At 50.4% G+C, this 22,053-nt stretch overlaps 1 protein-coding gene across 1 annotated transcript; it reads right to left on the bottom strand.

Annotated features, from left to right (window-relative positions):
- Positions 1–1,191: 1,191 nt before the first annotated feature.
- PRELP (proline and arginine rich end leucine rich repeat protein) lies at positions 1,192–15,265 on the bottom strand. Its single transcript, XM_061381880.1, has 3 exons — positions 15,092–15,265; positions 6,728–7,713; positions 1,192–3,781 (listed from the first exon to the last, which is right to left on the bottom strand). The coding sequence occupies exons 2-3, from the start codon at positions 7,695–7,697 to the stop codon at positions 3,606–3,608; spliced, it is 1,146 nt and encodes a 381-aa protein (XP_061237864.1). The 5' UTR covers positions 7,698–7,713; positions 15,092–15,265; the 3' UTR covers positions 1,192–3,605.
- Positions 15,266–22,053: the final 6,788 nt, after the last annotated feature.

Raw genomic sequence — 22,053 nt, 5'->3', positions numbered from 1 at the left:
GGAGCAGGAGGCGTGATGATGGAGTGGAGGTGGCAGGCCCTGGGGACAGAGGTCTGGGGCAGGGTGACCCCATTGCTTCCCTGTTCATGGGCACAGAGAGAGAGAGAGGCAGAGGTGGAAGTGTCAGAAACTCCCCTGCTTTTTGGACAGCAGGGGTCTATTTCCTGCCGAGGGCTTGTAGCCACATAAATCCATGACTGCAAATCATTCTTTCTCTTCTCTCAGACACACACACACACACACGGTAGACTCCATGTCTTCCGATCTTTTTCTCAAGCTGGTTCCCTTCTTTCCTGCTTATGTGCTTTTTCCTCCTCCCACCTGGCAAAATCTGATTCAAATCTTAAGATCCAGGGCAAATGATAGGAACCATTCTGGCTTCTCCCAGGCGACCCTCTCCACAATGCTTTTTGTACCCAGAATTATTGCCCACACTTAAGACATGCAATTACTAATTCATGGATTTTCCCTTTATGAATCCCTCAAGGGCAAGGGGTATATATTACCAGTCCTTGAATTCTTAGCTGGAAACCTTGCACGTAGTTGATATACATTGAACACTTGCTGAATTGAACTGAGGCAGAAATTTAGGAGGCAAGGTAGAAGGAGTGGGACAGTATCTGGCAGCTTTTTATCCAAAAGGAGGTGGTGTAGTCCGGGAGGATTCTGAAACAAACCTTCCACCGGAAGAGAGATTCCAGGGCATCCTGATCTTGCCCCTCTGTGAATGTCTGCATGGCCTACAGACCATTCCAGATGCAGTGGTTGGCCCTTTGCTCACTGCGCTCGATATACCCCTGCCACATTGTTCTGTGCATCTTACACTGCCTGTCCTCAACTAGTCTGTAAGTTTTTTCTGGTTAGGAATGGAGTCTGGTTTGTGTCTTTCTGTATCTGTCTCAGTGCTGAGCATTTGGGAGACCCTCAACCATCTAGTAGTATCTGTGGGTTGAAAAGAACTTGGAGTTTGGGGCTTCGCATGTAGCTGCCAGATTTTTTTATCTGACTTTAGGAATGGGGGGAGTTCCCCAAGAAAAGGTTTTAGAATCATTTCCCTAGAGTTTCTTAGGAATAGGCTCCTATCTCTACCAGTCTTCTCAGAGGTAGTAAGGTTGGAGGCAGGGGGAGAGGGCGGCAAGATGAATTTAAGGTACTGTTCTCACCTGTTTACATTGTCAGTTTCAAGCAGGATATTTTTCATATCACTTTATTTTCTCTGCTGTGAAGCGTGATGGAATGTGAAAGTTGTTTCACAAAGTTGTCATGATCTTCAAGAAAGAATAGATGTAGGTACAGAGTACACACACACACCTACTTACACATCTGTATGTGCCTATGCCAACAGCACTGAGAGAATGAAGTTGTATATGGAGGAGGCGGCCTCCTTAATCCAGGGGGAACCAGCGCATTGTGTGTGGGGATGGGGCGGGGCGTGGAACTATACGGCCAATTCAGTTTCCTCTGGTTTACAGCTGCAGGGAGCTATAGAGGAAGCCGGCATATTCTAGACAGGGCACTGGGATGATGGTGATTTTGTTGCTGCTGAAACAAAACACTTCCGGTTTGCAGGAGCAGGGGAATGACCCCTCCTCCCTGAGGAGTCCTAGGCGCTGTGCTCATTACCAGAGGGGCTGAGAGGGCAAGGTGGGAGTAAGATACACAAGGGGCGGTTATCCAAGCCGTAGCACCTTGGCTACAGTTTATCTTGTCTTTAAGCAAGAGCTTTGGAAAAACCAGCTGCAGCTGCAAAGAATGAAGCAGTTGAATGGGAACATGGGGAGGAACTTGATGAAACAGGCCTATTTTATGTAAATTAGCAAAAGAGAAAAATTAGAAGAAAATGGAGATTTCTTGAAGTTAGGGAGCTAGCTTAATCCAATTTCTTAAACATCTCTGGAACTTTTCTCAACCTAACTTGAGAGTGGGCACTGTGTCCTACTCATTTCTAGGACACACACCCCCTAGTCCCACCAATGTACACTTGGGGATTCTAGCGGGGGGCATCTCCACCCACTGGAGGGAGGAAAGGGGAGATGAAGGTCAGTCGGCTCTGGTGGACTCGGGCTTCTCTTAGAGGCCTTTCACACACTGCTCCCCTGGGCCAGATTGGGGGGCAGTGTGTGTAAAAACTTTGGGGGAAGGACAGTCCGTACAGGGAATAAATTATTGCAAAGGAAGGAGATAATATTTAGGATTCATGCTGCCTTAGAACATGGTCTAAAAGGTGAAGCTGCATAGGGAACATGAGCTCCAGAGGGTCCTTGGAGGGGTACTGTAGCCACCTCCTTAGTCTACCACCTGAAAGCAGAGAGCAGAAGGGACCCGCAAGGTGAGAGGGCAGAGGGGAACAAGCCATATCCTCTTCTGGGTTCCTGAAGCTTCCCTCTTGGGTTCACTCATATGGGAACCAGGTCCCCTATCTTGGTGCCTCGGGTATACCGAGTACCCTATAGACCCCAGAGGACAGAGACCACGCGTGTCGCCCACAGCTTTTCAAGTGGGAACTAGAGACCAACTCCTGACCTTGGCAAATCACCCCAGAAAGATGATGACACAGGACCAGCTGTGGGCAGTATCAGCCACCAGATGTCACTGCTGTGCCTGGCTGAGAGGGGAGGCCGCTGCACAAGCAGAAGAGGGCTCTGGGAGATTTCCGGCTCCCCACCCCTTCTCTGAGCAGTTCCTCAGGAGCCGCTCCCCAGCAACGGAGAGGCAGAGAGCGCACGGCAGGGCAGGGCGGGGCTGCTGGCTCTGTACCCTCCCTGTGCTGCTCCTCAGCCATTGGGCCTCTTGTCCAGCCGCCAAGGGGCCATCCGCACCCACACGGGCCATCGTGGGTTCTGACTCCCAGCCTCTCCCACTGGCTGGTCCCTGGGTTTTTGTGCCACTCTCCTCCTGGAATGCTCCTCCCTGCTCTTACTGTTGGCACAGAGGCTCAGCCAGGAGGCTGTGTGCCGAGAAGGGCCCCTCTCACCTTATGAAGGAGCAGCAGGTCCCTGTGCCCATCTCTGAGCCTGCATCCTTCTTCAGCCGTTCCCTTGCATCTCCTTTCCAGAACCCAGGCTGGCAGAGGACAGGTGCCTGTCTGGTGCCTGTGAATGGGGAAGGCAGCAGCAGTTTTGGAAGATGGGATCCTTGACCCAGGAGACCTGAGTTCCTCAGTCTGTCTGGGTCAGAGCTGCTCACAATAGAGGAGTTTCCAGCAGGACTTTCCAAACTTCACGTCTAGGCTGCCCCTGACCATGCTCTGCTTGCTTTGGCCAGGACGAGAACCAGATTTCCGTCCATGGTCAGGGCTAACCCAGGAGTGATGAGGGAGGAAGAGAGTGGGATGTCTTTAGATATACACCTGTGCTTCTGGGACCAGAAGTTGGGGTGCAAAGCAGGTGTCTTTGAACTGGGTGGACCAAATCAAGCCTTTGGAAATCTTGTTCTAGAAGCTGCAGGGGCAGCAGAGTATGTGGCTTGTCCCTGACTCAGGAAGGTGGGATAAGAAGGGCAGAGCTGGGAGCAAGAAAAGGAGACAGAGCAAACAAGCTGTGGGCACGGGCGCCTGGGCCTCCACGTTCAGCGCGGCCGGAGGAGCTCCAGGGGCACAGGAGGGCCTAGATGACCACGGACTGCAGCAGGCGGAAGCACATCATGAGGTCCAGCGGGATGGGCGGCTTCAGGTAGTTCCCATCCAGCCGCAGGTAGCGGAGGTGCGGCACGTGCTCCAGATCCGAGGAGAAGTCATGGAAGGCGACTATATTGTTGGGGCAAATTTGGGTCCCATTGATTTCTGCGGAGAAAGAAAGGGAGAATTCAGCAGGAGAAGTGGGCAAGGGGTCAAGCCAGATAGGGCTAGAGGCCAAAACATGGAGGGAAAAGAGGGTGGACAAGGATAAAGACCCTAGAGATTTCTTCTCTGGAACTGGCTCACCAGTTCTCGGGAACATGCGACCATGAGTAATTGACCCTAACCTCCAGGCTGGTTTACCCGTTCGTAAAATGAACTAAATTGGAACCGATCAACAATTGTTATTGCAAACTCACTCTAAAGACTCATGGAGGAAGTGAACTTTGAGCTGACCTTTCAAAGATAGGATTAACATGTAGAGACCTGGGGATGGTGATCTGATGCTGTGACCTATTTGAATGATGTTGTGGAGGGCAAAAACTCATGGCAGAGTTAGGAACCAGTAAATAGTACAACGTGATATACTAAGCAGAGTAAACTGGAGAGGCTCCAGTTGTGGCCACCAATTATAGGAGACTTTCAGATATTTCACTAAGGATGGGGTCTCTGATTTCTTGTCTGAGGCATGTCACTGAGCAGGACTGCTGTTATGAGAGGGACGGTGGGATTTATGAACTGGTGTCCCGGGGGGGCTAAATCTGGAAGGGCGCTATGATCAGGTTTATACTGTAGAAAGATGAATCTGGCTGCATGTGGAGAAACAGTGGAGGGAAGCAAGATCTGAAGCCCGCAGTGGATGGATTACCCCAGAGGTTCTCCTGTAAGCGGGATGTGAGGCTTGAGGGTGGGCAGAAGATGGCTAGGTTGACTGACCTAGGGATGACAGGAAGAGAAAGGGTGCCAGGATGTGATGGAGCCGTTGATTCTGGACTGATGACTGACTCTGGGGAAAGTGAGCTAGAAAGGGAAGAGATGGGCAAATGGAGGTAGGTTTTCAAATGGAAGCTGAGTTTCCATTTTCCCCTTCACCTTTTTGGTATGCCCTCTTCTAAATGAAGTTTTCTATCCTCCCAAGCCTTGCTTCTTTTATCTTCTGTGGGTGGTGGTTGGGTGCTCTTCATCTCCTTCCTCCTCTTCCTCCTCTTCCCTCTCTCCGCTTTCTTCTCTCTTCAGCGTTGGAGCAGCAGAAAGAGCCCTGACGTAGATGAATTTTCTTCCTATGACCTGTTGTAACTTTGGACTTTACCCCCCTGATGCGCTGTTCTGAAACTGTGAAATGGTGAGAGTGGGTGGAATCTTTCCGTCTTCAACCTCAGAAGGCTGGATCACCACCCCCTCTCACCACAGCCTGTTTTTATCCACAATCTGATAGAACATTGTCAACCATTTATTAATCAAGGTATCCTTTCTGTCTAGATTTTTGGCCGATACAGCCTCGTGGGAGTAATGTGTTCCATCAGTTTGCTACCTGCAGGGTACAATTAGACAGTTTTGCCTTTTCCTGAATTTCTTTCTTGCAAGATTTAAGAAGACTTCCCCTACCTTTGGGTAATTATCTCAGATGAGTGAATAAGCCTGTCCTATTATCCACTTGTTTCGAGATTACAGAAATTCAACAATCTCCCTCTCATCCTTTGGCTTGAAAGCTAAGGATTCCTAATATCATTTTGGGAGTGCTTCTCTTTCTCCTTGGTCTCCATTCCCACAGCTGCTGCATTCGTCTTGTGGATGTAGCCTGATTTTGTCCAGGGGCCAGAGAATATTCTCACATTTGTTTTTAAATTGTTCTGCTGATGCTCTGCTCAGATCTGATGTTTTTGATTGGGCAAAACTGTCACTTCCAGTCTTTTTTCTCACCTACATTTTTTATCCAAAGCCCAGGACCCTGTAAATGTAGCTTAGGCAAATTCTACATTGAGTGTACTGACTTTTATGACCAAATCCTTCAGCCTTCCAGATAGATTCAGAAAAGCATCCACAAACAGACATATTCTCCTGACTGCCATGTCTTTTCCAGTCGTATGCTTTTAGTGTGGGGCTTTCCTGGTGGCTCAATTGGTAAAAGAATTTGCCTGCGATGCAGGAGACCCAGGTTTGATCCCTTGGTGGGGAAGATCTCCTGGAGAAGGAAATGGCAACCCACTCCACCATTATTGCTGGAAAATCCCATGGACAGAGGAACCTGTCAGGCTACAGTCCACGGGGCCACAAAGAGTCGGACACGACTTAGCAACTAAACCACCAGCCACTCATAATATACACAGAACTGCCTCTCTGTATGTTTTTACAGACTCTTTAAAACCTAGGCTCAGGCTTGGGAAGAAGCCCATTTTCTCACGGCTGCAGTGGACAGATCCAGGACACTCCAGCTGCTGCTGCTGCTAAGTTGCTTCAGTTGTGTCCGACTCTGTGCGACCCCAAAGATGGCAGCCCATCAGGCTCCCCCATCCCTGGGATTCTCCAGGCAAGAACACTGGAGTGGGTTGCCATTTCTTTCTCCAATGCATGAAAGTAAAAGTGAAGTTGCTTAGTCATGTCCGACTCTTTGAGACCCCATGGACTGCAGCCTACCAGGCTCCTCCGTCCGTGGGATTTTCCAGGCACGAGTACTGGAGTGGGGTGCCATTGGCTTCTCCAGGACATTCCAGAGTCAGCATTTAAATGTCACCATTCTTTAGGAGAATGTCCAGGACTGTATTTCACGTCTCCCTTACCTACAGGTCTGGAGGGCAAAGGAGCAGGGGCTGGTGAGAAGGGCTGGAGGTAGAAAAGCTGTTACCCTCCAAGCATGGTATTCTGGGCACTTTATCCATACTAAACTAGTAAATCTTCATATATATTTTGTGCCATTTTACAAATGAGGAGACTTGCCAGCGAGGTCAGATATTCTTTGAAGGTCATGTGGGCTGCAAGTGGAAAGAACAAGGTTTGAAGACCGTGCCAGACTGGGTGCTTCTGCGTCCTCAGGCACAGGCCTGAGGCCCGCGTGGAAGCGCTGAGGAGGGAGAGCCAGCCGCCCGCCCGCGCCGCCCCAGTGCCCGCACTCACTCTCGATGCTGTTGTTGTTGAGGTACAGGTGCTCCAGCCTGCTGCTGATGGCGGGCACGCTGCTGATCCTGTTGTGCGACAGGTGCAGCACCAGCAGGTTGGAGATGTTGAACGAGTTCTTGGGGAGGCCCCGGTCCGAGAGCTGGTTGTAGTTGAGGCGGATGAAGGCCAGGTTGGGGAAGCCCTTGAAGTACCCACTGGGGATGGCCTCGATTCTGTTGCTGTCCAGGTAGAGCTGGTGGATGGCGGAGGGCACCTTAGGGGGCATCTTCCTCAAGGTGTTGTGGGCCAGGTTGAGCTGCATGAGGTTCTTGAGGCCCTGAAAGGTGTCAGGCTTGAAGACGCCGTCACTCAGCTTGTTGTGCTGCAGGTCCAGCAGCAGCAGGTTCTCCAGCTTGCTGAAGACCCCGGGCGGGATCCTGGAGATCTGGTTCTGGCTTAGCCTCAGCTGCTCCAAGTTCCGGGGCAGGGCCGCGGGCACCTCTTCGAGCTGGTTCTTCTCCATGTAGAGGAACACCAGGCTGGGGAGTTTCTCCAGCACCCTCTGGTCCACCTTTCGAATCCGGTTGTTGTCCAGGTTGATCCACCTCAGGCCCGTGGCGTTCTTGAAGGACTCCACCGGGAGCTCAGTGATGAAGTTGTTCTGGAGATAGAGGTAATGGATGCGGGACGGGATGACAGGGACCTTTCGGAGGTTGCGGCTGTCACAGTAGAGGGCGGACGGGAAGTCAGGGGGGCAGTAGCACTCCCGGGGACAGTCCGGAAAGACCGACGGGGGGCCTGGGGGCAGTGGGGGAGGCAGGTCTGTAGGCTCCGTTGGCTCATCGGGCTGTGGGAAGCTGGGTGTGGGTCTGAGCCTGGGTCTGGGCCGAGGCCTCGGTCTGGGCCTCGGTCGTCTTGTTGGCTGGCCTTGGGCCGCTGTGGCCAAGATGAGGAGAAGTGTGAGGAGCCAGCAGAGGGATGACCTCATGATCCAGGCGACACACCTGTGGGGAGGAACGTGGGAGGTCATCAGCCTGCTGGGCCTCAGTAAAAAGAACACGTGTCTTTGCAGCTGGAGTTGGCCGGGATGGGCTTGGGGGGAGCTGTGGCAGGGACCTGTGGAAGCATCTCCTTGCTTGCCTGTATCCAGCAGCGAGGGTTTGAGTGTCTGACTCCCTTTCCCAGAGGCCCAGGTGCTGATGTGCTAGAGTGTCAGCTGTCTTGGCAGAATGCATTCTGGGCTGTGAATCAGGAGTCCCAGGGTTTCCTGGAGAATACCCTTAACCACTCTAGTCCTCAGTCTCCTGGTTTGCAGCATGAGAAAATAATCTCTCCCCTTATAGGAGGGATGTTAGGATATGTGAGGCATAGAGTCCTGGGGCATTACATCTGGAAGGGTCCTTACTGGTTCCATAACTCAGTGGTTTCCAAACTGTGCCCCATTTCTGTGGAGTCCTCCTGAGGGAGGGATACCAAGGGGATGGCCCTGGGGGACCCCCCAACTCACCCCTGTCCAACATGAGGAGCTCTGTGGTTTTAAAATCTGTTACACAAATTAAGGGTAGGCTGAAGCATGCATTTGAAAAAAAAAGTAGCATTGCTTAAAGTGTTTTGAAATTCACAAAGTCCAGATTCAACTATTTATAAAAATTGAGCACTGGAGGGGAGTACTAGCTTGTCAAGGCCAGGAAGCTATATAACAGCAGACCCAGGACAAAGACCCACGTCTCCGTGGGCTCAGCAAGCTCTTGGGAAGGAAGTGCTGCGGTCCCCTTGCATTTGCCCCCGCTCACCCCTCCTCCCCAGGGCTCAGCTCAGAGAACGCTGGTCTTTGCCAGCAGGACACACACCAAGAATTTCTCCCCAGATGTGGAGGCTCCCGGGGAAAAAAACAAGGAAGCAACTGAAAGCTGTGGGGAATACAACAAACTAGTGAATATAACAAAAAAAAAGAAGCAGATTCATAGGTATAGAGAACCAGTGGTTACTAGTGGAGAGGGGCAATATAAGGATAGGGGATTAGAGGTATAGACTATTACGTATAAACTAATCTAGGATATATTGTACAACACAGGAGATATAGCCAATATTTTATGATAACTATAAATGGAGTGTAACCTTTAAATATTGTAAACCACTGTGTTGTACACCTGTAACTGAGATAATATTGTACATCAACTATGTTTCAATTTTTTAAAAAGCTGCAGGGAAACCACTTTCATTTCTTCTGATCTGGTATTGCTGCTTCCCATATGCATTGGAGTTGATGATATCGGGGTGGGATATAGAGGAGAACTTCCCGCCTGCCTCAGAGACATAGTGGAATATGTTGCTGAAGGATGCTCTGGGGTTGACCTTCCCATTGATTCTGATGATGCTGCAGATAGGGCCATGTGGTTTCAGTCAAATTAAGCTGAGGAAACTGTGGTAGACCCAAGGCTGCAGACAAAAACTGGCATCTCTCTGACTTCCTGCCCTAGCTTGTCGGGTTACCTGTCCTTTCCCCTCCCAAGGTCCCTGTGACAGCCCCTCTGGTCTGCTCCGGGATCTCTGTTTCCACGTTGCTTCCAGTGGCCCTCTTTGCTGCTTCTTCACAATTTGCGGTGGTCTGCCCCTCCCCTTCCTAGGGCCTGGGACACTTTGGAGATGCAGGTTTCTTGGAGTTCTTAGAGAGGGGGCTGGAGTGTATCCTCAGCTGCATCTGGACCCTGTGATCACTGCCTCTGCGCCAGGCTTCCCCCGCTTTCTTTGGAGCCCACATCAGCTAGGTTCTTCCCTTGTGTGACCCAGTACTGGCTTCCTGCTAGCTTTGTTCAAAGCTAGCTCAATAGAAGCCCCTCACCAGATGTTTAGCCTGAGTCTGTTACTTGGAAGGAGCTGAGTGTGACAAGAAACATGGACAAGGGCAGGGCTCACCCTGGAGGGGTGAGGGAGTCTACCTACACCTGTTGCACACCTGCCCTGGACACCCAGCCCACACACGCTCGCACAGACACTCCTCTCCCTGTGCCACACACATGAGCAAATGCACGCGCCCCTCGTTGGTGTGTGTGCGTGGGTCCTCACGGAGTATAGAGTGTGGAAAGGAAGGAGCAGAATGGAGACAGCGCGGAGGGAAGGGAGAGGAGGCTGCCCTGCAGCTTCTGCTCCTTCTCCTTCCTCTAAGGTGGTCTCTTCTCAGGCAGACCTCTCCAAGGGGGCCCAGGGGGCCATTTCCCCTGGCCTCCTATCACAAAGGACGCTGCAGTTAGATTCTTGGCTTTATCTCCAGTTGTGCATGTAACAATCTTGGGGATACACCAAAAAGACTGAGGTGAAAAGACATTCATTGTAAGACTAAACTTGAGTCTTGTTGCCAGACCCCACACTGCTTGTAATTGGTGAACTATCAATGAAAATGTTACAAGTTCTGTCATTTTCTTGAAATAGCACAACAGTATTGCACAGAGATTTTAAACGGGGTTAAAGCATTATATTCGTGTGCTAAAACCTAACATTTTTAAAAGCCCCAGTTTTTGTGACCTTAAATTTTTTTGCTTTGGCACTTTTTACTTCCTGACCAGCTGGGAGCCTGACAATAAGCAAGAGGTCTCTTGTGCGGTGAGAAGCCCTGGGAAGGCTTTCCAGCCTGGCGGAGCCCCCTCCCCTTCACTGCCTTGGTCAACAGGAACATTTACCCTGGGCCCTGAGTGGGCAAGTCACGCCTGTGCGGAGCGGCAGCTGGCCCTGGCACGAAGCACTTCCTGGTGACGTGGGGCCTGGGCAGCACTTGGCTCAGGCGCGTCAGAGCCGCGGGTCAGTCTCAGCCCCACCCGACGGGCGTGCCTCCCACCCCTGCCATCACTGTGAACACAGGCCGCCCTTGCCGCCACCTCCTGTGCCAGACCCTTCGGGAACTTCCCTTATCTCCCCACCGGCCCTCTGACCCGTCTACACTCCAGACCTCTGGGGGCTGGCCATGCTCCTTTCAGAGCTGAGAAGGTTCTCAAGGACAAGCTCCTGGGCCTGTTCCTTGGAGAAACTAGGTCTGTTGAATTAGCTAGGTCTGCTCTTAGCCCTGGGGCTGAACCATTCTGTGTGTGTGTGCGCACGCTCCTTCCTTGAGGAAGCAGTGCTCATTTCTAAGGCTTTGCTCATGGGACAGTGCTCCTTCCTGATGGAGTCTGGGCTGAACCATTCTGTGTGTGTGTGCGCACGCTCCTCCCTTGAGGAAGCAGTGCTCATTTCTAAGGCTTTTCTCATGGGACAGTGCTCCTTCCTGATGGAGTCTGGGCTGTCCACACACTCTAAGTCTCCAAACCAGAATTTGGGACAGACGAGAAGTCCCTGCACTCCACAGGGAGCCACAGTCTCTCCCACAAAGCCCTAAGTCACACCTTCGTATGTTCCTGTCTTCCAGAACCTTCTGTCCAGTCATAAGTTCCCTTAGGCGGGATTCTAAGTGTATGTGATTTTTAAATTTCTTATGCCTTCACAAGCACACCTCCCCACTTTCTGCTGGGCTGAGCTCACTGCTTGATCAATAAATGCATCTGGACCGCCTGTAACCACTGACCTCCTGTAATCCCATTCACCAACACCTGTTCTCAAAAAGCTGCTCATTTGTGAGAGGAAAGCAAGTGCTTTGACCAACCCAAAATTCACTCTCCCATTTGAGATTTTCTGAGAGTTTTAAATTCAAATTTCAATCTCAAGTATTAGAGACTTAGGCTTGAATCCTGGCTCTGACCCACCTCCTCAGGTCCAGGGTCCTCAACTGTGTGAGGATCAAATGGGATCATCCACATGAAGACATGTCATAGAGCATAAAATCTCTGCAAATGGCAGGGGTTTCATTTATTCATTTATTTGTTTGCAAAAGAACATATCCTCTCAAGAGACTCTGATTTTTAAAGTGAGATAGTCCTATCCCTGTTTAGCTCATAAATTCATTCATTTAAGGTTCATACTCCCAGGACTCTTGCAACGTTTAGCCTCAGGGCAGGGTTGGGTTGAGGCGCACAAGGGTTTACCAAATCATAGGGTAATTGGCTTTGTATGGAGAGAGCCTGGGATTGGGGTTGAGCTGAGAGTGAGGTTGGGTGTGTCTCCTTGGGTTAAAGAAGGATGACTCCACACTACTTCCTGGTGTTCTTGTCAGATTTCACATCCAGCTCATGACCCCTGGGACCTCCGTGGCTTAACCCAGCTGGTGACCCTGCCGTTGGAGTGGGGCTGCCCCTGCCAGGGCCGTGCCCATGGGTGTTGGGATGACCCTCTTTTTTGGTTTCCTTCTTGCTGTCCTAAACTCAGACTTCTGAAAGCCATTGTATTCTCTGTGTCTTCCTGAAGCCCACAGGGGAGTTGGAAGCCGGGAGAATCAGGTCGTCTCTGCCCAGCTGTTAACAGAGGAGTGAGGCAGGCCCACCGCAGCTGCCTTAGACTCTTCCAAGGCCTCCAAGTAGGCGTTGTGGGGTTCTGAGGTAAGGAAAGGGCTAACGTGGAGGCATGGTGAATTCAGCAAGTCACCGACTCACTGTCCCTTTCTTGGGGAGTGAAACCAGAATAGGAGTAAGGCTGACTGGGGCAAAGGTGAAGAGAGCATCATGGTGCAAACTAGACGGAGGGTCCCCGCCCAGCCACCACTGCCTTTGGTGACGTGACCCTGTCCTCAGCCTCACTTCCCTTACCTGCAAAACACAGATAAAGAAATCTTCCCTGTCCCTCTGTTCCTCATCGGGTTATTTTCAGAAGTAAACGTGACAAGTGACTTTAAAATGTGCTACAGATCAAAAAGAGCTAAAAATAAATCTAACAGTCTAATGGAGAAACCATCTGTCTCCCCAGTGTCTACCGCAAGGCAACATGTAAACACAATCTTTTTTGGCCTCAGGCCACTAGTCCAGAAGAGCAAATTTTCCGTTCTAAAGGCAAGGGGCACAACTTAGGGTGAGATGCTCTTGTCCTCTCATCACGGCTCCTCACTAAGTCCTTCTCTCTGCCTCAATCCCCTAGCTTTTCCACTCCCTGAAGAAAGCCTACAGGAGTCTGTCTGATGTGTTGAGTGCTTATAGATGTGGGTCTCAACCCTGCAACTCCTCAGCTGTTTAGCTGGGTACTCATGGGAAATCTCTTGCCTCTACTAAGCTTCAGTTTCCTCATCTGTAAAATGGGCATACTAATACATTTTTATCAGATTATTTTGAAGGTTAAGTGAGTAAATGTGCAAAAAAGCAAGTGCTCGGTGAATGTTAAGCTACTACTGACATTATTTCAAAGTAATGGGGTCTCTTTCTCTTAGCTTGGCCAGAGGACAGCCGTTCCCTCCACTGAATGCCGATCCTTGCAGATGGTTACTTGGATTTCTACCAACTCTCCTACACAGAGCAAGCTCCTCCCCTTTCAGGCCTGTGAAACCACACTGAGGTCTCAGAATCAAATAATTAGAGAAGCCATAGATGCCCCCAGCCATTTGGGGAATGTTCGCTCTGCCCCTCCCCCTCACTAACACCCGCTCCCATCCCTGAGCCTTTCTGCAGAAGCTGCGGGGGTGCTGACCAGGAACACCGCAGCCTGCTGACCTCAGCTGGCTGTGGAGTCCACCGTGACTCGGGACTTCCCCTCCCAACCTTGGGTACCTTTCCCTTCCAGCTTCCCCCAGAGGCCCAAGAGGTGGGGCTGCCCCCGGGGAGGTGAAGGGGCAGTGCAGACCCTGCGGTTAGGCCCATCCTCTGTGCAGGCCCGCCAGAGCAGGCAGCTACTGGGCAGGAGCAGGGGATCTAACAGGGGTGGGGAGGAGCCCTGCACAGTGCCCCTGGGGGCCCAGGCAGGCGGATTAGCAGGTAGGAGGAAGCCTAAGCTCTTTGGAGCTACCTTGGGGGAAATTGCTTTCTGGAATGTTCCTTCATTACACAGCTGCCAGTGCTTACAAGGAGACAAGAAGCGGAGAGCTCACAGAGGTCTTCCGTTCCTTCAGGTGCTTGCTTCTACTCTGCAAAAGAGGGTGGCCCACTAGAGACACTTGGAAGCTGCTCCATCAGACAGTCCTTGTCCGGGAAGCCACACAGCCTGTCTGCCCAGCTAACGCTGCCAGAATCCTGGGCTGTTCAGTCCTACACATGTCTCCCTCAGGCCTCTGGTTCAGACTCTCAAACCCTTGCTGCCTCTCACATCCTGAAACAACAGCAGCTTCTTGGGTCTTGATCCCGTGGGTCTAGAGCAAAGGGTCCGGTTGTCTGTATTTCTAGTGAGCACCTCTCACCCTCCCCTGCACCCAGGTCTCCAGGTACTTGGAGACCCTCTCCTAGGCCATGCCCTTCTGGCCTTGGGATAACACTCTGCATAATCGAAGAGGAATGAGCTGGGGAAATGGAGAGGGTCCACCCTATTTAAAAAATTCCGTTTCCCACTTCAGTTTTCCCCTCCCTTGACTGATTAAGGAACTGCGTCTTTTTTCCTCTCCCATAGGGAGCCCTTGCCAATGTGGGATTATGTTGAAGTGGCTTTAAAGAGAATTCTTTTCTGGCTGCCTGCCGAAAACAGAAATGAATACCCCCAGTGCTGGGAAATAGTACCTCTAAGGCTTCAGAGTAGGGTTGCTTTCTTCTCTCTCTTTCCAAAAGAAAAGTGGTTTGAACTAGTGAGGCAGAGAAAGTCAGAGCTACTGGGAATACACTGTGCAGGTTGGAAAGCTGCTTTTTTCTCTCTCCCACCCAATTAAATTCTAAAGAACGAAGAAACCTCTCCAGCCCCTGCTGCTGTTCATCCTGTTCCTGCTCTGCCTGCACTCGGGGCACATGATTTCTTTGGCTCTGCCACCTCGGTGGGAAGACGCACTTGCTCTTTTCTCCTCGGTGCAGTGCGCGCGTGCCTGTGTGCGTTCCTGCCAGGGTCTTGTCACTGTGTGCTCTGCTCTGCGTGTCAAATGCCATCAGAACGGAGGTGAATGGACAGGATGCTTTCACACTGTGTGTGTATTCGTGTGTGTGCATGCGAAGTGAAAGTGCAGCATCTGTGTGGCACATGTGTGTGCCTGGGACAGTGTATGACAAAGCATCAAAGATTCAGCAAAACGGGTTCTAGAGTTTCCATGGGAACCCGATCTGTAGAAATGCTGCGTGCAGCATAGCTGTGCTACAGTACACATCTGTACCAAGAAAGTTTAACTTTTGCAACAAGCCAATACATGGGTGCAGAATGATGAAGAGAAGGAAGAGGGTGGAGACGAAATGAGGATGACTGATCTGAGCTCCTCTGAAAGGAGAAAAATCCGGTAGAAGACAGGAAGGAGGGGTGGGAGGAAGGAAGGAAGGCGAGGACAGAGCCTAGAGCAGTAGCCTGGCGTGGATGGGGTGGGAAGGGGCTGGCTGGAGGCCGGAGCCTTCCTCCTCCAGACGGGCTTACCTGAACCACCTGCCTCTCCTCTCAGCTCGGGTTTGTCTCCGGCGAGGCGAGACTGCCTCCCCCCACCCTCAGTGGAGCTGTGGCAGCAGAGAGCCAGCCAGAAGTTCTGATCTCCCAGTGGTGTGTGCGTGCTTGTGTTTGCCTGACTCTTCCTCCACCAGATCCTATTGGGGTAGGGAGGTTAGTTTAGGGGAGGGCCAGGCCGATTGTAAGTAGGGAGGGGAGGAGGAAGGGAGGAAGGGAGGGAGGAGGGAAGAGAGGGAGGGAGCTTGGGAGTAGAGGAATGACAACAATAAAGTCTTTATTTGGCAGCCAAAATCCCAAAGACTCCATCCACACACCATGCCCACTAACGGACCCGTTTTTAATAACATTTCCTTCTGCTGCTGCTGCTTCTGGGAGGGGGGTTGTTTGACCCATGTTTGGAAAACAGGCCAAATTAACAGAAGAAAAGGAATGAAAGCAACCTCTGTGCAGGCGAGAACTGGATGGCTGGGTCCAGCACCAGAGTCTTGCATTTCTCCTCCTGACACATTGCCTTGCTTCTGATGCCCCTCACTCCTCTGCTCTTGAATTCCCAAATGTTGGGGTGGGGATGTGTTTTCTGAGCAGTGACGGTCCTTCCCTAGGTCACCTTCCCTAGGAGGTTGCTAGGGGGAAGGAGTCCTGCTCTGTGTGAGCTGGCATGGGAGATAGCCGTGGTTTGGCTGCCAGGCGCTCTGAGAACCGGAGAGGGAAAAGTCAGGCCTGGGACTGCACTGCAGAGTAAGGCAGAATAAAGATTTTATGTGAGACTTAAAGTCACTGTTCGTGTGGATAATGCCAGTGCCTTCTTTCAGCTTCTCCATGTATGTCACACTCAGGAGAGATTTGGGTGCTGTATGGTCATCAAACAGAGTAAATGGGGAAACCCAAATGTTCCCTGTCCATGTCTTCCCAGGAGACGCATTCAGGTAAGATCTTCACCTCTCCTGATTTTTCTCAATTAAAAAACTGCAGCACACTTGCAGTTAAGTGTTAAGTAGCAACCCATCAAAACTTCCTGCCACCTCAGTTGATGACTAAGAAAACTTGCTTATATTTACATTTTCTATCATCAAGTCCATGGAGAACAGCTTCACTGGAAGCATTGACAGGGAGAGCATTTTGTGATTCACTGACTTCATGCAGCTAGACCCTTAGCCATTTCCAAAAAGAGGTAGCTCCTCCAGAAAGGGGCTTCCCTGGTGGCTCAGATGGTAAAGAATCCACCTGCAATGTGGGAGACCCAAGTTTGATCCCTGGGTCAGGAATATCCCCTGGAGAAGGGAATGGCTGGCTACCCACTCCAGTATTCTTGCCTGGAGAATTCCATGGACATTTGCACGTTTCCTCCAGAAAGAGCTTCCCGTTCTTGAATCTCGGGGACACCAATTGGTGTAGCTTGACCCAAGGGGAGGTATTTATCTTTTCTTGGCGTATCAAGGACAGTATGAAGTGACTGCTGGGGAGAATGCAGGAAGTCAAGATACCGGGGTTGCTGCTGCTGCTGCACACTCCTAGGAAGTGTGCTCAGGGGGACAGAACGCGGGGGCAGGAAAGTACAGGAAGGGCGAGGCGGGAGGGAGGGGGCTCCCCGATGTGGTAGATCACAGATACATTTCCAGAGTCAGGACCTGCTCACACTTCCCACCCAGGCTGAAATCTCATCTTCAGGGCTCACTGCTTATTTGATCTGCTCAGCAACTGCTGCTTGATTATAAGCAGTGAGTGCTTGAAGCAAGAGAAAAAAGGGCATGATTGTGTACGATCCTCTCCACAGGGAGGTGGTGCAGGCTCCCACCTCTCCATGGCCCTACCTGAAGACTCTGCTGGGAAGTCGCGGTGTGGCCTGGGCAGTTTTGGCTCAGGCTGGCTCGTGGTCGTCAGGCCCACTAGGGCTGGGTCCAGGGCAGACCCTCACCCCTCACCAACTGAGGCTCCCAGCCTAAGGTGGTTGGGGGTCTGGGAAAATGCACAGCAGGGAAGAGCTGTGGGAGACCTGTGGTTGCTTATCCCACCACCCAGCCTGGGGGATCTGGGTCACCTGGGGTGAGTGGCTCCTGGTGGGTAGAGGCAGCATCTTACTCATCATGGCATAAGCCGCAGCACCCACCTGGGGCTTGGCACACCCTCGGTGGTCAGTAGAAGTCTGTTTCATCACATTTAAGAGGGTTGAACAAGGAAATTCTCTGTCACTCTCTTTTAAAAAATGTTTGAAAAGCTAATACTGTCTCTTGATTCAAATTCCAAACGGTACAAAAGATTGCACCAGGGAAAAGTCTTCTCCCCTCTCTGTCTCTCCATCATCCAGTTTCCTTCAGGACGCAATCGGCATCCAGTTTCTTGTGTCTTGCCAGGTTTATTTAATGCACATGTAAGCAGTAAGTACAAGCAGCTACGCACTTTTATTTTTGCTCTGTAGGATAGCTTGATGATCACTCGTATCAGTACCTAAGGCTCTCCCTCACTCTCTGCCCCATAGTTATCTGAGCGGCCCCTCCTGATGGACACTTGGGCTTGTTGCCCCCTCCTGACCCATTTTTACAGTAACGGACTTGGTCTCACACATGTGGGTCCAGCTGTGGCTCTGCCTCCTTTCCATGCTGGCTAAGTGGCTTGAGGCTACTCATTTGCCCTTTCTGAGCCTTAGTTTTCTCATCTGCATGTATCATTTGCCGTCTATTGACTGGATAGTTCAATTATTCTATAATCTAAACTTTCTTCTGAAAGTTAACTTCATTTCTGAATCTGAGTACTTCTATCACTGGTACAGTGGAAAACTCCATCTCAGGTCTTGGTTATCCCTCCCCGGGGGCTGTGCAGTCAGTAGGCAGTTAGCGTTTCCCCTCCAGGGCTGCAGGACACTCCCTTTGTCCTGGAAGGCCCCTCTAGCCTAGCAGACCTCTGACACTTTCTAAGGCTGTGTGCCCAGAACAGAAACCTTCCACAGAGTGGTCATTTCCTTTCTGGAGACACGCTGGCTCCTGGCTCGTTGCCAGGGGCTCAGGCCCCGCAGACCCCACGTTCTTCCCTGGCTTGGCGCCAACCAGGGCTCATTTCTTCTCAGAGAAAAAGCTTCCTAGTCCTCCTTATTTCTGGCCAGGACATTGTATGTGTGTTCAGAAACTCCCCAGGGCTCTGCCTTGTAGAAAATGAAACCAAGGAACTCATAGGCTCTGTCCCTTCCCTGCCTCCTCTAGAACAGACCTGACCTTCACCTGTCAACCAAAGGGAGGGGCAAAGACAGGGAGGGGAGGGGTGCGCATGTCTGCAGCCACCCAGGGAGCACAGTTGTGCTAGAGGACCCTGAAAGTCCTTTCCGCTCGCCGTCCGTGATCCTGGCTAGAGGATTTGTGGGCCAGCTGAGCAGCCTTGCTGCATCATCAGCTGGTGTGAACAGACAATGCTGGCCAGGGGCTGCTCAGTCAGCATCACCTCGAGAGCTCCTCAGGGCCTCAGGAAGCCAGGTTCAGGGGAGTGGTAACGGCATTATGCCTTCCAAGGAGAGGTTCTCGAAGGTTCTGGGATGCCTACCCTCCAACTACATCATCCTGGAATTCCAGTCTCAGTTCACTTCAGTTTGGTTTCTCAGTCGTGTCCGACTCTTTGCGACCCCAAGGACTGCAGGACGCCAGGCCTCCCTGTCCATCACCAACTCCCAGAGTCCACCCAAACTCATGTCCATTGAGTCGGTGATGCCATCCAACCATCTCATCCTCTGTTGTCCCCTTCTCCTCCCACCTTCAATCTTTCCCAGCATCAGGGTCTTTTCTAAGGAGTCAGTTCTTTACATCGGATAGCCAAAGTATTGGAGTTTCAGCTTCAGCATCAGTCTTTTCAATGAATATTCAGGACTGATTTCCTTTAGGATGGACTGGTTGGATCTTCTCCAACACCGCAGTTCAAAAACATCAATTCTTTGGCTCTCAGCTTTCTTTATAGTCCAACTCTCACATCCATACATGACTACTGGAAAAACCATAGCCTTAACTATACGGACCTTTGATGACAAAGTAATGTCTCTGCTTTTTCATATACTATCTAGGTCATAACTTTTCTTCCAAGGGGCAAGCGTCTTTTAATTTCATGGCTGCAATCACCATCTTCAGTGATTTTGGAGACCCTCCAAATAAAATCTGCCACTGTTTCCACTGTTTCCTCATCTATTTGCCATGAAGTGATGGGACCAGTTGCCATGATCTTCGTTTTCTGAATGTTGAGGTTTAAGCCAAACTTTTCACTCTCCTCTTTCACTTTCATCAAGAGGCTCTTCAGTTCCTCTTCACTTTCTGCCGTAAGGGTGGTGTCAACTGCATATCTGAAGTTATTGATATTTTTCCCGGCAATCTTGATTCCAGCTTGTGCTTCATCCAGCCCAGCGTTTCTCATGATGTACTCTGCATATAAGTTAAATAAGTAGCATGACAATATACAGCCTTGACGAACTCCTTTTCCTATTTGGAACCAGTCTGTTGTTCCCTGTCCAGTTCTAACTATAGCTTCCTGACCTGCATACAGGTTTCTCAAGAGGCAGGTCAGGTTGTCTGGTATTCCCATCTCTTTCAGAATTTTCCACAGTTTACTGTGATCCACACAGTCAAAGGTTTTGACATAGTCATTAAAGCAGAAATAGATGTTTTTTCTGGAATTCTCTTGCTTTTTTGATGACCCAGCAGATGTTGGCAATTTGATATCTGGTTCCTCTGACTTTTCTAAAACCAGCTTGAATATCTGGAATTTCATGGTTCACGTACTGTTGAATCCTGGCTTGGAGAATTTTGAGCATTTCTTTGCTAGCGTGTGAGATGAGTGCAATCGTGCGGTAGTTTAAACATTTTTTGGCATTGCCTTTCTTAGAGATTGGAATGAAAACTGACTTTTCCAGTCCTGTGGCCACTGCTGAGTTTTCCAAATTTGCTGACATATTGAGTGCAGCACTTTCACAGCATCATCTTTTAGGATTTGAAATAGCTCAACTGGAATTCCATCACCTCCACTAACTTTGTTCATAGTGATGCTTCCTAAGGCCCACTTGACTTCACATTCCAGGATGTCTGGCTCTAGGTGAGTGATCACACCATCATGATTATCTGGGTCGTGAAGATCTTTTTTGTACAGTTCTTCTGTATGTTTTTGCCACCTCTTCTTAATATCTTCTGCTTCTGTTAGGTCCATACCATTTCTGTCCTTTATTGAGCCCACCTTTGCATGAACTATTCCACTGGTATCTCTAATTTTCTTGAAGAGATCTCTAGTCTTTCCCATTCTGTTGTTTTCCTCTATTTCTTTGCACTGATCACTGAGAAATGCTTTCTTATCTCTCCTTGCTGTTCTTCGGAACTCTGCATTTGAATGGGTATATCTTTCCTTTTCTCCTTTGCTTTTGGCTTCTCTTCTTTTCACAGCTATTTGTAAGGCTTCCTCAGACAGCCATTTTGCTTTTTTGTGTTTCTTCTTCTTGGGGATGGTCTTGCTCCCTGTCTCCTGTATACTGTCACAAACCTCCATCCATAGTTTTTCAGGCACTCTATCAGATCTAGTCCCTTAAATCTATTTGTCACAGGTATACAGTAACTGTATTTATACTATTACAGTATAACTAGTATAGTATAATAGTAGTTATACTATTGCACTGTTAGTAATAGTGACAGCTAAAGCTCACTGAGGTGGTTGTAAGTCAGCCTTCTTCCCAGCCTTCTACTTAAACGACTCTTCAGTCCTCACCCCGCTCCATGATGCAGTGCTGCTGAAATCCTGTCCAACAGGTGAGTAACAGAGGCACAGATAGTTCATGCGCCCAAGGTCACTCGGCTGTAATGGCAGGGGTAAGACTGGAATCCTGTTTGTTCTGCTTCCAGTGTCCTTGTTCATGTTTGTCTATGCTGCTGTGGTGAATAAAATGGAAATTCTTTAAAATGCTCTCTAAATCCATGTAGCTGGTATTCTTAGGTAATTTCAATAAATGCAAGTTTAGCTATCATCACTTTATTTTTTTTGATGCTGAAAAGAAATGCTCAAACTTGAAACTGTTGATAACCATGGATTTAGGCCCCAGTTTCTCATTCCTAAAATACAGGGTAGCTCTCAGCTCCTCTCTTTCTCACCCCTCATTGTGAGATTGTATGGACTCCTCAAGTTCTGTCAGTTCCATTTCCTTAATGGCTTTTGTAGCTTTTCCGCTCGCCGGCCACGGCCCTGCACCACCATCGGAACTTCTGATTGAGTCTTCCTGCCCTGCCCCTCCACCTGGCTCTTCCTAAGGCACAGATCTGACCAGGTCACCTTTTGGTGGCTAACCCCAAGACTCTGGTTCTTAGCCCACGGTGCAGGGCAAATTCTCCAGAGAGTTCTTAAAAATGCCTGAGGCCCTCCTCCGTTAGACATGCTGATTTAACTAGATCTGTATTGTTAAAGGCTGCTGCCACCAGAGATTTGGACCCAGGCCCTCCGGGGAGCTCTGACTCCTCCTTATCTCTCCAGCCCCGTTCTCAAGCTCTCAACCCCAGTCACGCGCCTGGGCACCCAGAGCCCTGCAGGCAGCCCGAGTCTCCACCCCTTCGCTCTCCGCCCCCTTGAACCACAGCTACTGCTCCTCTAGGACGCTCTCCTGACAGAGCTTTCCTCCCCACCCCGTAGGAAGCCACGAGCACGCTGTCCTCATGTTCCAGCGACCCCCTGGTGTGTGTCCAGCCTGGAACCTGCGCCACTTCCTTGCCTTCTGCCTGCTCTGCCAGCCCCCCAGAGGCTTGTGTCAGATGTGATTCTGACTTGAAGCACTGAGACCCGGCACCCTTTTGACGCACAGTAGATGTCAGTTCCCTGAAGCCTGGCCTCAGGGCAATCTGGCAGCCGGTCAGAAGCACCAGAATACGTTCTCCTCTTCTGTGTTTGCCCAAGCCATGCAAACCCCCCTGGGTGTGTTTTTCAGCACCCCTCTCACT

The sequence above is a fragment of the Bos javanicus genome, chromosome 16, assembly GCF_032452875.1.
Source record: "Bos javanicus breed banteng chromosome 16, ARS-OSU_banteng_1.0, whole genome shotgun sequence".
NCBI classification, from domain to species: domain Eukaryota; kingdom Metazoa; phylum Chordata; class Mammalia; order Artiodactyla; family Bovidae; genus Bos; species Bos javanicus.
The sequence above is the reverse complement of the archived record's forward strand: the minus strand, read 5'-3'. Positions and strand labels throughout refer to the sequence as shown.

Bases quoted from the DNA above. Each gene is read 5' to 3' on its own strand.
- PRELP (XM_061381880.1), bottom strand. From the start codon at position 7,697: ATGAGGTCATCCCTCTGCTGGCTCCTCACACTTCTCCTCATCTTGGCC. The intron at 3,782-6,727 runs GTGAGTGCGGGC...CTTTCTCCGCAG, and splicing joins CAACAACAACAGCATCGAGA to AAATCAATGGGACCCAAATT.